Source organism: Polypterus senegalus, chromosome 3, assembly GCF_016835505.1.
Source record: "Polypterus senegalus isolate Bchr_013 chromosome 3, ASM1683550v1, whole genome shotgun sequence".
Classification (NCBI taxonomy): Eukaryota; Metazoa; Chordata; class Cladistia; order Polypteriformes; family Polypteridae; genus Polypterus; species Polypterus senegalus.
In genome coordinates this window covers 295,749,430-295,766,172 of record NC_053156.1, presented here as the reverse complement: position 1 = coordinate 295,766,172, position 16,743 = coordinate 295,749,430, and the positions used below count along the sequence as shown (strand labels likewise).

The 16,743-nt window shown below is 39.7% G+C and overlaps 1 protein-coding gene across 1 annotated transcript in view; it reads right to left on the bottom strand.

The window, feature by feature from the left end:
* pinx1 (PIN2 (TERF1) interacting telomerase inhibitor 1) overlaps positions 1-16,743 on the bottom strand; it is a 256,832-nt gene that overhangs the window by 227,277 nt on the left and 12,812 nt on the right. Inside the window, exons 3-4 of the mRNA XM_039749468.1 lie at positions 6,260-6,352; positions 2,298-2,370 (exon numbers count right to left, since the gene is read on the bottom strand). Of these exons, the coding sequence (XP_039605402.1) occupies positions 2,298-2,370; positions 6,260-6,352 (166 nt within the window). The remainder of the gene's footprint in view (positions 1-2,297; positions 2,371-6,259; positions 6,353-16,743) is intronic.

The window sequence follows — 16,743 nt, the reverse complement described above, 5'->3', positions numbered from 1 at the left end:
AGTACTCCAGATGAGGCTTCACCAGTGTGTTATAAAGACTGAGCAGAACCTCCTGTGACTTGTACTCCACACGTCAAGGCGCTATATAACCTGACATTCTGTTAGTCTTCTTAATGGCTTCTGAACACTGTCTGGCAGTTGATGGTGTTCAGTCAACTATGACTACCAAGTCCTTCTCATAAGGTGTAATTTTGATTTTCAGGTCTCCCATTGTGTATTCAAAATTGTGGAGAATCTTCTATAAGCTTTCTAAGACTATATATACATCTAGACCTCGCTATCTACATATATTTTCTTCTTCTGGTGTTATTATACTTTGCAAAAGTAACACATTGCAATTTCAGTTTCTATACTTTGTCATTATACAATGTCAAGAGTGACTGAAGTAAACACTTGGCACCTTGTGTAGGGCAGATTGCCGCTATTCTCTTCCTACAGGGTTTGAAGGCTGAGGAAAGATGTTTCCAATAGAGAAATACTGTGGCAGAAATACAGCATCATTGGTGGCAAGTGGCATATAACCAAAGGGTGTATCAGCTTTTGTGTGTCTCGGATATTCTTCGGGATCAAAGTAATGCGTAGGTCTGGGTTCCAGGGACACCTGTATGTAAGATACTCAGTACTTGCATGGAGTACTGAAGAGTGATAGGCAATGGAGGCATCACTCATAAACAGTGCTTAAACAGATAGAGTCTGCGTGTGTGTGCGCGCATTTTCTTATGTGTGTTAAGCTCAAAGTGTAAGAGTAATCATATTCAATAATGAACTTGATGAGTTCCACTCATCCCACAATAATTCAGATGCCATAGACACCTCAGCCCAACCAAAGATTTTCTCATCTCCCATAGCACATCATAATTTCAAAATACAGAACATCATGGAGGTACATTTGCAGCATGCTGCACCCAATAATGTTAATTAACGTAACTCCTACAGTTTTCAATATGTGTTGTTGTGGACGGCCAGGACCCTTTCCCAGCTGTTATGCCCCAATAGTGGAAGCACCAGAGGAAGAGGACATGCACAGGGCACTACCTCCCCCAGAGCGCTAGATGGCAGCCCACCTGGGTTGAAGAAGGTGCCCTCGGATTACCACATGGCTTCATGGGAATTGGAGTTCGGCACAGCCCTGTTGGGTTCCGTGGGTGGCGCCAAGAGGTGATACAGGAGCTGCGGAGTCCTACTATTTCGGGCTTCCACCACACCTGGCAGTACTTCGGGTTCATGCTGAGGGGCCACCTGCAGCCTAAAAGGGACAGCCTCACTTCATTCAAGGAGCCAAAGTCGGGAGGGAGAAGACAAAGCTTGCCGGAGGGAGAGTTGAGGTGGAAGGAGAGAAAGAAAAGAAAGCAAGTGCTGTGTACTGTAATATCGTGCTGGGTGCTTACTGTGACTATGCTGTGCAGGTGGGAAACGTTTCCCATATCAAAATAAAGCCAGTGTCGTGCCAGTGTCGTGCTTGAGGACTTATGTCTGCATCTGTCTATGTCGGGTTTGTTGGGCTGGTGCGCCCCCTACAAACCACAGTATATAGATTTACAGAGGAAAGTGCCACCTGATAGCTCGTGGACTCCTGTTTAAGTCTTTTCTGAGACAGCTCCTTCATTTCTATGTCCTCGCAGTTCAATGTTCTTTTTAAAAAGTACATACATTTAAAGCCAATTTATGTGAATACTACACATTATATACACTTCAGAGAGGCAGAGACCCAGTGTTTGCATTATCAAAAGTGAACATAATGCATATGTAACAATTCCCATGAAAAAAAAAAAACACACTTTAAATTGTATTTGCACATGACCAAACCCGGGGAATGGCAAGCAAAGCGACAAGGGCGCAGAGCCCCCTAGTTTAATTTATTAAAATGGGAAAACATAGTTCTGCATTGGTTTGCTCCAAGTACTCTGATTTTTATCCACCATCTAAGTAGACTGGCAACTCTAAACTGGCCCATTAAAAACATGTACTGTATAGATTATATATTATATATATATATATATTATATATATATATATATATATATATATATATATTATATATTATATATTTTATATATATATATATATATATATATATATATATATATATATATATATATATATATATATATATATATATATATATATATAGAATGAACTTGCATCCATTGCAGGACTGATTCCTGCCTTGCTGCCATGACAGGCCCAAACAGGATCAAGTAAGTTCAGAAATGGGATGGAATGCCCACTGTAGAATAAACTTGAAAATAATAATGAAAAACTGTATTTTTATAGAAACCAAAGTCTTTATCCACGTACCATTTTGGCTGTGACAGCTGTTCAAGTCTGCAAGAAGTTGGTTGAAGTCATCTTGATGTGCAATCCAGTTGTCCTGAAGAACAATAACACAAAATGTAATGGTTATACAGGACCTAGGTAGGTATAGGGTGTCAAGAAGGGTCAACAACTAAGAAAGGGGCAGTGACGTGCGGTGAGGTTCATGGCTGGTGAGGCACGGACTCCTGAGTCAGATTTACAAATATATGAACCCAAAAGAGCAGCTCATTGACTATTGAATTGGCAGCCAGCATGCACATTGACTACTGGTTATGTTTCATATCTCATCAGCATTCTTTACACACACATACGTAAGATACATATTTGGTTAAGAAAGAAGGTTACATTTATAGCGGCGAGAGAGAGCGCATTTGCTCCACGCCGTCCATGTATTCTAAATTTGTAGTTGTAATTGAGTGGTGTGCAAAAAAAAAAATAAAAAATAGATTTTAATTTTGGCCTTAATTGAAATATTTAGTTGTTTTTAAAAGCTTTTAATTCTGATGCATTAATTCAATTTTAATACAGACTATTCAAGAAAAGGATAACAAGAAAAACAAAAGAATATTTAAGGTCAAAATGTAGTTTTTAAATATTTCATTGTTTTTTTCTTAGTCTGATCCCATTTTTTAAAAAAATGAAAACCATTTACACTCTTACCATTATTTGTAAATGAAGTCCATGCGCCTATCCGTTCTCCACGAAAATCTCTTGTCACTTTCTTGTAAAAGTCCTTACTTTCCTTTAGTTTTAAAAATCTTAACCTTCCCTTTTGGTAGTCAGTCGGAACAAAAAATAAAAATAAACGGAGTGCTGCAGTGCACTTGACTTTCTGATATCGCTAACTTATCAGCGCCTCTGAGTAGAAGAACAGCAGCAACGAGAACCTGTTGGGCTTACATGCGCCCCCTTCAGGGCGGCACGGTACTGTCTGCCTCATCTTGTGCCTTTCCACTGCGGCTTTATGTCCGATCAGCAAGACAAATATGTCACACACATTCAGTGAAGATATTAGCCAGACTGTGGAAAGTCATGGTGTATAATAAATGTGTCTGCAAACATTATATTGTTTATTATTGAGAGACAGTATTAGGCATGCACCAATTGCAGGCATCAGCCCAGTGTGTGAGGGATAGCGCAGTCTGAGGGGATGTGAGGATCGTCTCTACCGCACCTCACATTTCTCCCCTGTATTTGAACATGAAATGTGACAATTCAGAGATTTTGACTATAAAAATCATACAGAAAACAAATTTATAGCACAGACCAGTGGACACATTTATGTTATCATTATTTGCTTTTTTTTTTTTTTTTACTTTTCATGATGACCTCCCCTGACCGCATGTCCCTGGCAAGGGGGATCTCCTTGCAACCGCCACTAGCTAAATAACCAAGAACTGGAAGATAACTCAGGATTGCATCATGTGTCCATTTAAACGTTGGCCTTCTACCAAGAAGAAGAATTATGACAGCAGAGCAACAATAACCTTGGGAGATCTACACATTTCAATGGCCGATAATGTATCGGGGAGAGTAATCATGAGTAGAGGTAAAGAAACTGTTGATCAAAAAGAATCATCTTAAGGTCCATGTGGAGTTTCATACCACAATGTATGAAAATGTACACTGTGATAAATTGGGCCATTGTTTTTATTTCCTGGTGCCCTACTGCATGTTTTTTAATGAGAATTAAACATCTGAAAATGTTAGTACAGTGAGACCATTGTTCACGAGCGCCTCTTTTCCTGAAGTAATCCAGAATATAAGCATTTTTCCATCATGAAATTTGTCTTTGTACACAAGTAGTTACTCGGAACCCGAGCATTTTTCGAACATGAACAAACATGTATGGTTTGTGTGGCGTCGGTCAGACAAAGGAATCTTGAGTCAGAGTGAGCCCGTCCTTCAACAAATTAATATGCAAATTATTTTATTGAGAACAAGTTAGCAGTTTTTTGTGCATTTTACTGCCGAGTTACAAAAGTGTATGACCAGCATGGGGACAAAGAAAGTATTAAAAGATCCATCCATCCATCCATTTTCTAACCCGCTGAATCCAAATATGCACCCACGAAAAAATTTGTGAAAATAACCATAGAACTGAAAAAAGAGATCATCAAAAAACACGATGACTGTGTTCATGTGGCTGATCTGGCCCGCTAACACGGCAAAGCAACGTCTACAATATGTGCCATTCTTAAAGAGAAAGATAGGTTCAAGAGTGCTGATGTGGCAAAAGGTGTTAAAGTGTTAACGAAACAAAGACCTAAAGCAATCAATGATGTTGAAAAGTTGTTGCTAGTGTGGATAAACCAGAAACAGTTACCGGGTGATAGCGTATCCAAGGCGATCATATGTGGAAAAGCAAGGGGGTTTGCTTACTGATCACGTTAAGAAAACCCCTGGAATGAGAAATCAGAAGCTGAATCATTGAAATGGAGGAGGGGATGGTTTTGAGAAGTTTAAAAAAAAGAAGAAGTGATATTCACAATTAGAACACTCTAGACAAGAACAGGCCATTTAGCCCAACAAAGCTCGCCAGTCCTATCCACTTATTTCTTCTAAAAAAATCATCAAGTCGAGTTTTGAAAATCCCTAATGTCTTATTGTCAACTGCACTACCTGGTAGCTTATTCCAAGTGTCTATCGTTCTTTGTATAAGGAAAAACTTCCTGATGTTTGTGTGAAATTTCCCCTTCACAAGTTTCCAACTGTGTCCCCGTGCTCTTGATGAACTCATTTTAAAGTCACCGTCTCGATCCACTGGACTGATTCCCTTCAACATTTTAAACACTTCAGTCAGGTTTCCTCTTAATCTTCTTTTGCTTAAACTATAAAGGCTCAGCACTTTTAATCTTTCCTCATAAGTCATCCCTTGTAGCCCTCTAATCAGTCAAAGTTATTGTCTGCTTTTTTTTTTTCTTTCATTTTTTAATTTTTATTACTATTTAATTTAATATTGTTTCTTTGTATCAGTATACTGCTGCTGGATTATGTGAATTTGTGAACTCCCTAATGTTTGTGTGAAATTTACCCTTCACAAGTTTCCAACTGTGTCTCCTGTGTTGTTATTGAACTCATTTCAAAATAACAGTCTCGATCCACTGGACTAATTCACATCTTCATTTTAAACACTTCAGTCAGGTCTCCTCTTAAACTGTAAAGTCTCAGCTCTTTTAATCTTTCCTCATAACTCATCCCCTGTAGTCCTCTAATCAGCCCAGTCGCTCTTCTCTGGGCCTTTTCTAGTGCTGTGATGTCCTTTTTGTAGCCTGAAGACCAAAACAGCACCCAGTACTCCAGATAAGGCCTCACCAGTGCAGTATAAAGTCATAAGGCATGGAGAAGCCACGAGCTGAGATAAAGCAACAACCAAGAGACACAGTTCGTCGAGAGTAAGGGGTACCTGACACTGTATGTTTATCAACAGTTCTGGGTTGTGGAACAAATTAATTACATTTGCAATATTTCTTACAAGTAAATTCGATTTGGAATACAAGCACTTCTGTTCACGAGTCAGATTAATCTCGAGAACAGAGGTTCCACTGTATATGGGTGTTTAACTGCAAGGAAATCGAATTTTATTACCGCTACTTTCTGGGTTTGCTGCATTACTCTTTTTCTCGTTCATAGAACATATGAAAGATTTAGACGAGAACAGGCCATTCAGCCCCACAAAACTCCAGTCCTTTCCACTTAATTCTTTTAAAATAACATCAAGTCAAGATTTGAAAGCCCCTAAAGTCTTATTGTCCACCATACTACTTGGTCACTCATTCCATGTGTCTGTGGTTCTCTGTGTGGAGAAAAACTTCCAAATGTTTGTGCCTTTAACAAGTTTCCAACTGTGTCCCTGTGTTCATGACAAACTCATTTTAAAGTCACTGGACTAAATATAAACAAAAAGCAGACATACTATATGTTGAGTATAAATTCATAATTACCTCATAATTATTAGAAGTCCCCAGTCCTAACGTGTTGTTCTTCACTTGGACTTTAACGTGTTCAGTTCCTCCTTGCTCATTAACTCCCAGGCCCTAAAATCAAATGAAACAAAGCAAAGACTTTGAACAAAAAATGTCCCTACCCAAACCTAACCATTTCTTAAGGGATAGCACATTTTTTCATCATTTCTTAGGATTAGTATATTTAAACGTGTTGATACTTGAGAGATCAAACCTTTAAAAAGTCAAACAGTTTTCCATAGAAATAGTTTCCTATTAGCTCAATGAAGTTATGTTCTCACATGAACGCCCAGGCATTCAGAAAACATCAAACATTAAACAAACCTTTTGTTAAGAGGGGCACTGCAACTCCCATAAGCACAAGGGCACACAATAAATGGCAGAAACAAATAATTGGTAAAGTCTGTTCACTTTAAACATATATATGGACAGACATGTGTGGTTATGCTTAAAAGCGCCAGGAGTTGAAATTGAACGTCTTCTGCCAAGTACATAAGAGTGGACCATGTCGTCCATCAGGCTCACTTGTTAACTAATAGCAAAGCTGTCCCAATATCTCACCCAAACAAGTTTCAAAGCTTCTCAAGGTTCCTCTTTCAACTCCAGGGGCCTCATGTATAACGCTGTGCAGAGAATTCACACTAAAACATGGCATATGGACAAAAATGGAAATGTACGTACGTACAAAAAAAATCCACATGCATAAAACTGTGCGTACGCCAACTTCCACGCGCTACCCCATAACCCCTTAATCCCAATGAATGTCAAATTTAACACACATGCACACGCCTACAGTCCTACCCAGACTCCTCCCAGACTTTGCACATTTGAAAATGCAAATCAATATAAATAGCCCCTTCAGTTCAGTGCTTTGTTAAAAGACAATGGCAAATGTGGAAAAATGAAGAATTTCAGAGAATACAAAGTGGAGGCAAGGAAAAATGTACTATTTGTTGGCTTAAGCAGTGGTATAAGCAAGAAAAGGAAGTTGATGGTGTAATACAGTGGAGACACCCAGAGACACTCGAAAGTTCAAGATTAGAAAGTCACACAGTGCCCGAAATAAAAAAAAAAAGTGTTCAGATATCAAAGTTGACATGAAAAGGCAAGTCGTTTGTTTATTCTGTTTCAGACAATATTACAAAAGCTGACCCCCGTGCCAAGGATGTGAGACTCCTTGTGGTGATGGTGCTGCTGTGTCCAGCCTAAGAAGCCACTGGGCTACCAATTGACTGTGTGCTGACAGACACTGTTCTGGAGTCACAAAATGCAGTAGAGATGTGGCCGATGAAAAAAGGAATATAAGGGCTGTACTATGTGATACTGACCACAAATAAAATTTGTTAAAAAATAAATGCTGCATCTGACCTGTTTTTACATTTTACATTCTGCTAATTACATTCAAATAAAGTTGTAACGCTGTCCAATTTGGCTTATCATTTGGTGGGTCAGGTTCAGGTTCATCATAGTGCATCTCTTTAGGTACAGGCAAATAACAATTGTGTGCCACATTATGCCTCATGCTACAAGCTGCACACTGGGACACACTTTCTGTGGACAATAGAGCAGCGCATTAATAGAGTGGAATGCTTTCTACTTACATAAGCAAATTCATTCTCTGAATGGGCCTTTATAGTGTAGTGTTGACACCGAGCACTACAACAGACCGATTCTCTGCTCTTTACTTTGAGGTGACTTGCCGTCCTTAAAAGGATTGCTTGCCGTTTGCCTCACTATTTCAAAAAAGCACCTGCAACAGTGCAGGGTTGCCATTTATATAGGCTCTCCTGCTATTGATGATGTAATGTCAGCTCATTCTTTTGGCGATTCATCCCTGGTCGATGTAACTTGTTCAATGCCATTGCAATAGCAAAGTGTGTGCCGTTGACCACTCCGATTACATTTGGAAAACCGGACATTGCTGCAAATTGTGCTTTGATGTTTGCCAGTTCAACCACAGTGTAAGGAAATCTTATATACTGTATCTGGATGACAAGCAAATAATACCATCCCATACAGCTGGCATGGCGCGGCTCCGTGATGCTTGTGAAATACCCGATCGTTCAGCAAGTTCACATAGAAAATCTCCTGTGGCTAAAAACAGGAAATTGGACAAAATTTGCAAAGGAGCCGGTAGAGCACAATTCCTCAAAGTCTGCCTTTGTAAAGCTGGTGCCAGTTCAACACCCAGTGCCAACAGGAGAGCTCTTGGAAATCTAAATCGACTTAAAAGCCAGTCGTCATCATCATCCTTTACACTAGAATTACCAGAGCCTACGAAAAAACTCATAACTCCGTCCCACCTTAAATCGCTTCTTAAATCCCTTCACACCTCTCCGCCAACGTCCTTTGTCTTCTAAATGTGCTGATAAAGAGAAGCTAGGAGCAGCCGGCTATTCCATCCCCCCACCAATTTAGAATGTGCACGAACTTCTCTCAGTTCATGCCTTGATTGAGTATCTGGGAGTGAAGTGGAGTTTTAGAGTGGAAATAATAGATCGTTATTTGGAACACACGCATTTCATGTCTGTTCCGTTTCTACAGTAATCTGTGTAAACACATTGTTAAAACAGAAACGTTTTGTATATTCTAGTAGTAGATGATAAAATGTAGGCATAAAGTATATAATGTATGAAGCCTGAAGTCCAAATAGCAAAGAAACATTTTCACAAAAATAACAAAAATTGCGCTTTTATTCAAAAATATAACTGCAGAAACAAAAAGCCGCCTTAACATGCGACATTGACAGCCGTTTATTGTAACTGTCTCCGTGGTTCAATTGAACCAGTTCCCGTTTCGGAATCAAAAGGTCGCGAGTTCGATCCTGCACTGCTCCGTTTTGAGAAGTAAACTGCTCTTAGGCTTACTATTTTAGAATAAAAGCATACATTTGATTTCGGTCTGTAACAGCTGGTGCAATTTATGATTCTTGTAATGGTTAGCTTTTTTTTTTTTTTATTCACTTTTCATTCCCTCGGTCGCGTTCAGAACCAATCCATACAACCCCATCTGACACGACTGTTTTCACATAAAGACGCGCTATAGCTCTGCAGTGTACCACGATGCATACTAAAGCCCCCCAAACACCCCAAGGATTGCTGCCAAAGCTGCCTTCTTCGTATGTCACCGTCACTTGATTTTCTTTTTATTCAGTTTTATTGAGTGTTCCTGCCAGTCCCTGCATGTTGCTGTATGCTGTTTCTTTTGTACTCCAGGACATGCAGACAAAAGAATGGTAAAGAGCAGTAACTTCGGCGCTATATGCAATCATCAGACACCCCCCACAATATATGTGAAAATATCATCGCACTAATGCAATATTATCTGAAAACGAACAGCGTCAGATTGGGTGTGAATTTATGCAGAAACTGGAAATTCTCTTATGTGGGACCTTCCCCCAGGGAAGAAAGTACAGTGTCAGATGCTCATTCAGTGTAATAGGAACCTTAGCACAGAGAGGTGTGTGCACTGCAACAAGTACACGTGTCGTAAATCTAGGAAGGACGGTCCTTGGGTGTGTGGGAACTGTTAATATTTTAATGTGATGATTTTATATAGCACGGAATGGAAATCAGCACTTCTTAGCACTGCACCATACAAGCTGTCGTATCAATCGCCTACTTTAACTTGCTTTCTTTTTTCTTCGGTTATACAGATAGTTTTGAATAAAAGTGCACTTGTTTTGTTTGCGAAATGAAGTGTCTGCGTGCACTTTTCGTGGCATTACACGTGTATTTTTTGAGCATGCCCATTTGAGCAGTATAAAAAGTATTGAAAAGTATAACAAAACAACGGGCAGATGGGGAGTGTCTGATGATTGCATATAGCGCCGAAGTTACTGCTCTTTACCATTCTCTCCTCTGCATGTTCTGGAGTACAAAAGAGACAGCATACAGCATACATGCGGGGACTGGCAGGAAGACTCAATAAAACTGAATAAAAAGAAAATCAAGTGACGGTGACATACGAAGAGGGCAGCTTCCCCAGCGTTTGTGTGTCAGCAACCCTCGGGGGCTTTAGTATGCATCGTGGTACACTGCAGAGCTATAGCATGTCTTTATGTGAAAGCAGTTGTGTCAGATGGGGTTGTATGGATTGATTCTGAACGCGACCGAGGGAATGAAAAGTGAATAAAAAAAAAAAGCTAACCATTACAAGGATCATAAATTGCACCGGCTGTTACAGACCGAAATCAAATGTATGCTTTTATTCTAAAATAGTAAGACTAAGAGCAGTTTACTTCTCAAAACGGAGCAGTGCAAGATCGAACTCGCGACCTTTTGATTCCCAAACGGGAACTGGTTCAGTTGAACCACGGAGGCAGTTACAATAAACTGCTGTCGATGTCGCATGTTAAGGCGGCTTTTTGTTTCTGCAGTTATATTTTTGAATAAAAGTGCAATTGTTGTGTTATTTCTGTGAAAATGTTTCTTTGATATTTGGACTTCAGGCTTCATACATTATATAGTTTATGCCTACATTTTGTCATCTACTAGAATATAAAAAACGTTTCTGTTTTAACAATGTGTTTACACAGATTACTGTAGAAACTGAACCGACATGAAATGTGTGTGTTCCAAATAACGATCTATTATTTCCACTCTAAAACTGGAAAAACTCTAAAAATTGGTGGGGGGATGGAATAGCCGGCTGCTCCAAGCTTCTCTTTATCAGCACATTTAGAGGACAAAGGATACTGGCGGAGAGGTGTGAAGAGATTTAAGAAGCGATTTAAGGTGGGATGGAATTACGAGTTTTTTCGTAGGCTCTGGTAATTCTAGTGTTAAATACGCGCTCTCTTCTAATTCTTCCATTTGCAATGTCTTCTAACAACACTAGAGCAGCTACAGTGGTAGGAATAGTTGCACCATTGTGTTGTTACAGATTGATTACAACCAAGTGGATTACATTTGTAAACAATATGCAATTAATTTCGGTATATTTAATAAATCCAGCATCATTGACGCGAATCTGAACAAGAAAGGGAAACAATACATAAACAGTAGTATTGCTTTGACGCTGGGTGCTGCCAGTTCGCAAAACCGAGCAGAAATGTGCGTACGTACGGTGTTGAGGCTGCCATGAAAATGTGTATGTATGCAGCACAGGTGTATGCAACATTTTTTGTACATACAAACCATTTATACATGAGGCCCCAGGTATTGGTAGTTTGATCCAAAATTCCTCAACTCATTGCACAAAGAAGTGATTCCTGGCTTCAGTCCTAAATGCACATCCCCTTAATTTCCACTGTTGTTCTCATGCACCCAATTTATCATTTAGTTGAAAGAATTCTAATACTGCTGGATCTACGTAATTAATGGCTTTGAGGATTTAGAAGACCTGAATTAGGTTCCCAACAAAGTCTCCTCTGCTTGAGACTAAAAGCATTTCATTCTCGGAGTATGTCAGAGTAGGACGTGCCCTTAAGTCCCATGATGCTCCATGTTTGCTCTCCTCTGCACAGCTTCAAGTGCTGCTATGTCTTTCTTATACCATGGTGACCGAATTTGTACAAAATGACACGGCCTCACTACTGCACTATATAGTCTGAGAATAACATCTCTCGATTTAAATTAAAACATTTTTACTATATAACCTAAAGTTTCATTTCCCTTTTTAATAGCATCTGCCCATTGTTTAGATAATGGAAATGTTGAGCCAACATGTCAGGTTATTCTCTACCCCACATAATTCATATTTGGGGTGAGTTCTGAAGTCTATCCCAGCTAGCATAGGGTGCAAGGCAGGCACAAACCCAGGACAGGGTGCCAGTCCATTGCAGGGCTGAACACACACACCAAACACACATTAGGGCCAATTTAGCATCGCCATGGCCGCAGTGCCGTAATTGACGCTCCCTCACAATGCAGGTCATGTGCATCATTCGGGACTCCATGAGCAACACAAAGTCAAACCAGCGGTACCCCAGGATTCTCTGAAGAGACACTGAAGAAGTCCAGTCTAAAGACTTGGACCTTCACCCTTTTGTAGAGATATCGAGAGCGCCACAAACCCCTTTCCAACCACCTCATCACCTCCCAATTCGTTTATTGACTTCATAGGAAGAATCACCTAAGAGATATGAATGTCATAGCCGAGGTAAGTAAGCCTGTCGACGAAGTCGACACTCTCTCTGCAGACATACACACTGCTGAAGGCCATGCCTAAGAGGTCATTAAAGGCCTGGCCCTTGGCTTATATCAGGACACTCACAAGCCCAGGCACTCAAGACTCCTCACTCAGTCTCTCAAGAGCCCCCATCAGACCATCCATTGATTCCACGAAGCTCACAGCATTGTCAGCTAAGTCAAGATCAGTGAATCTTGCTTCAGCAGCAGATGCCCCAGATCACCCAGAGGAAATCCAATCAGATACGAGGAGAACATGCAAACCCCATGTAGGAAGGACCCGGGACATAAAACCGACACAAGCTGAAGAAGTAATTACATGCAAATACATTAAAATTAGATACGAAAAAATAACTGCATAAATGGTATAAAAAAATAAACAACACATCCTTACATCAGATAGATTTATATTTCAGGATTTGATAATTCGTTCATCCACTGCTTATCCAAAGCCAGGTCTTAGCAGTGAGGCCCATATGTCCTTTTCCCCAGCCACACTTGGCAATTCATTATGCGAGATCTCAAGGATTTCCCAGGAGATATAATCCTCCCAGTGAGCTCTGGGTCTTCCCCAGGGGTCGCCTCCCAGCTAGATGTGCCCATAAAACCTTCACAGGGAGGCATCTGTATCAGATGCCCGAACCATCACAATTGGCTCCTCTTGATATGGAGGGTCAGCGGCTCTCTTCCTAGCCTCTCCCGGATGTCTGTGCTTCCCACCCTCTCTTCTAAGTGAAAGCCCAGCCATCGGGCAGAGGAAACTCATTTTGGCCGATTGAACCCGCAATCACATTCTTTTGGGCATTACCAAAAGCTCATGGTTGAGGGTAGGGACACAGATCGACTAGTAAAATCGAGAACTTCGCCTTTTGACTCAAGACAAGTTTCTCTTAATTATAAACTAGGGGGTTTTGCCCCCTGCTTGCTTCGCTCGCCAGCCCCTGTGCCTGCTCTACGCACTAGCCTCTTTGTGGTTCTGCCACTCGTGTATGGGGATGTGGATGTACAATTTAAACAAATTGTTATTTTCATGGGAATTGTTACATATTCGTAATAGAACTAACTACTTTACATTACAGCGAGCAATGAGCCATATTAAAAAATAGTAAAATGTAATAATTTGGAAGTAAATTATGTTTCATGTTGCGTTCAGTAAAAACTATTTTTTGAATTAAATTTTATTCAATATCGCATTGAATTTTAATTCTGTGTTTGGACAATGCAATGTATAACTGCTCGTGATTGATTTTCGTTTCTTTCTCTCTAATAAATAAACAGACTTTTTCAAATGTTTGACTCTGTGATTTGTTAATTGTCTTTACAAAAGCTATTCTAACCGGAAACTATTAATGTTTTAATGTGAATGGCATATCAAGATCTCCTTTGTTGTGTAATGTTATCCCCTGAAGATGTACTGCATTACCTTTCTCGGATACATCCTTCTTTCTACAGTAATTCATGGTGGTAGAATCCTAACTAGGAAAAGAAAATCCGAACACATTTCTCCAGTTTTAATGTCACTACACTGGTTACCTGTGTCATTCAGGATTGACTTTAAAATTCTGCTTATGGTTTATAAAGCCTTAAATAATCTCGCCCCATCTTATATATCGGAATGTCTGACACCTTATATTCCAAATCGTAACCTCAGATCCTCAAATGAGTGTCTCCTTAGAATTCCAAGAACAAAACTTAAAAGAAGTGGTGAGGCGGCCTTCTGCTGCTATGCACCTAAAATCTGGAATAGCCTACCAATAGGGATTCACCAGGCTGATACAGTAGAGCAATTTAAAACACTGCTGAAAACACATTACTTTAACATGGCCTTTTTATAACTTCATTTTAATCGTAATTTAACTCAATCCTGATACTCTATATGTTTAATCTCCTCAAAATAACTATTCATGGTGGCTCTAAAATCGGTACTGACCCCTACTCTCTTTTCTGTTTCTTTTTCCGGTTTCTTTGTGGTGGTGGCCTGCACCACCACCACCTACTCAAAGATTCATGATGCTCAAACAATGATGGACAGATTAAAAGGCAGAAGTCTACGTGACCATCATCATCATCAAGCCCTTCCGTGAGAATCCTAAATCCAAAGAGGACTGTTTCATTTATATTAGGTAGAATGCCCAGAGGGGACTGGGCGGTCTCATGGTCTGGAATCCCTACAGATTTTATTTTTTTCTCCAGCTGTCTGGAGTTTTTTTTTTGTTTTTTCTGTCCCCCCTGGCCATTGAACCTTACTCTTATTCGATGTTAATGTTGATTTATTTTGTTTTATAATTTGTGTCTTTCATTTTTCTATTCTTTAATATGTAAAGCACTTTGAGCTACTGTTTGTATGAAAATGTGCTATATAAATAAATGTTGTAGTTGTGGAAGACCAGACGGTGTTAACGGTTGTAGATATTTATATATATTGTAAGCTGATGTTTTCATCTTTCACACCATCACCACCAACTGTTTCAGGATAATTTATTGATACGCATTTAACCATTTTACTGTGTTACCGATCAACAATTTTTGCCTTAATTCATTTGACTTCATCGTTTCTCGGTGCTAGGATTGTCCGTGTACTCATTTCTTCTGTTGACAACACTTCGGGATGAAATTCTTCAATAAGATTTGGACATAATACGTCTTCTTTAATTGGGAACTTAAAGTGAGGAAAATGTAAAAATTTATAAGAGCTGAGAGTGCAGGAAGTGTCTCTGACAAAAGCATTCAGACAAATGAGAGGTGAGAGGACCATGGGCGTGTTTGAATATGGTTGAGAGGAGGGAGGGACCTGAACAAATCTCATTGCAAAAGTCTCATCTCGCGGGACTTGAAAAAATCTCTTCCAAAAAGTCTCGTCGCAGGATTTTTTTTTTATATATAATAGAGAGATTTGTTTGTAACAAAATGACAGTCCGAATAATATGGTCAGCTGGCAAGGGTGGACAAAGAGAAAAAAAAAAAAAAAAAAAAAAACAAACAATAACTCTATCGGTATCATCTATACTAATAAAAGGCAAAGCCCTCACTCACTCACTCATCACTAATTCTCCAACTTCCCGTGTAGGTAGAAGGCTGAAATTTGGCAGGCTCATTCCTTACAGCTTACTTACAAAAGATGGACAGGTTTCATTTCGAAATTCTACGCCTAATGGTCATAACTGGAAGGTATTTTTCTCCATTAACTGTAATGGAGTAGAGCTGCAAAGACGTAGGGGGCGGAGTTTAGTGTGACATCATCACGCTCCCACGTAATCACGTGAACTGACTGTCAGCGCAGTGCGTAGAAAACCAGGAAGACCTACAAAAAGCGCTTAAGAAAACATGCATTATATAATTGAGAAGGCAGCGAAACAATAAGAAGCGAGCGAGTGGCATATACTACCATATTCATGAGTGCTGCTACCTCGGAAAGAAAGCAAGGTGTAAACCTAAACTTTAAATTAAGTTCATAGACAGGCTACGCTGGCGTTTCACATGCCCACAGGTAATGCGGGATACAAGTTTAATGAGAGGACGGGATATAAGCGAGAGTTTTGATCACTTTGTAACTAAGTTAAAATTGTAGGTGAAGGGGTGTGCTTATGCAAATTCGAGACTGTGTTTGTGGGGATTGACAGTTAAAGGCGGGTGGGGAGTCACGTCATCATCTCCCTCCCATTTACCTCAAGTTAATACACACGCTGTCTCTAGAGTTTCAACACACTGAATCCTCCAGGCACTACTTACAAAAGGTCACATTGACAATCGTGTTACGCTATTTTTAAAATCTTTCCTTTTCTTAGCACAAGCACAGCTGAGAAGCTTCGATGCATGTGCTCCATAACGCGTTGAAAAATAATGCATTTAATCACACTTTGCATTACAAGCAAAGGGGAGCTTTTGTCAATGCATGATTTCCTGGTACACGATTACATTGATCAGCGCATCCCGATTCATTTTACCCTCGCACCACCTTAGTTTGAGAAGAAGTATGAAAAATATGAGGTTAACACAGAAAAACAGATCACCAATTCAAGCTTTATGAATAATCGATTAAGCCATCAATAATTGTTTTGGTAAAGCCATCCTCCTTCCATTTTATAATTTTTCCGCCACTAGCCATGATTAAATGAGCGGTAAAAAGTAAGAGCGAGGGTGACTTATTTAGGCAGGAATATATATGATAGCAACACTCATGACAATGTCAATCATGTTACGTTATTATTAAAATGTTTCCTTTTCTTTTTCATTACTTCTTTAACACACTACTTCTCCGCTGCGGTAGCGGGTATTTTGCTATATATATAATATATGAATTACCTCCAAAGAGCTGAGACTTTTGATATCATG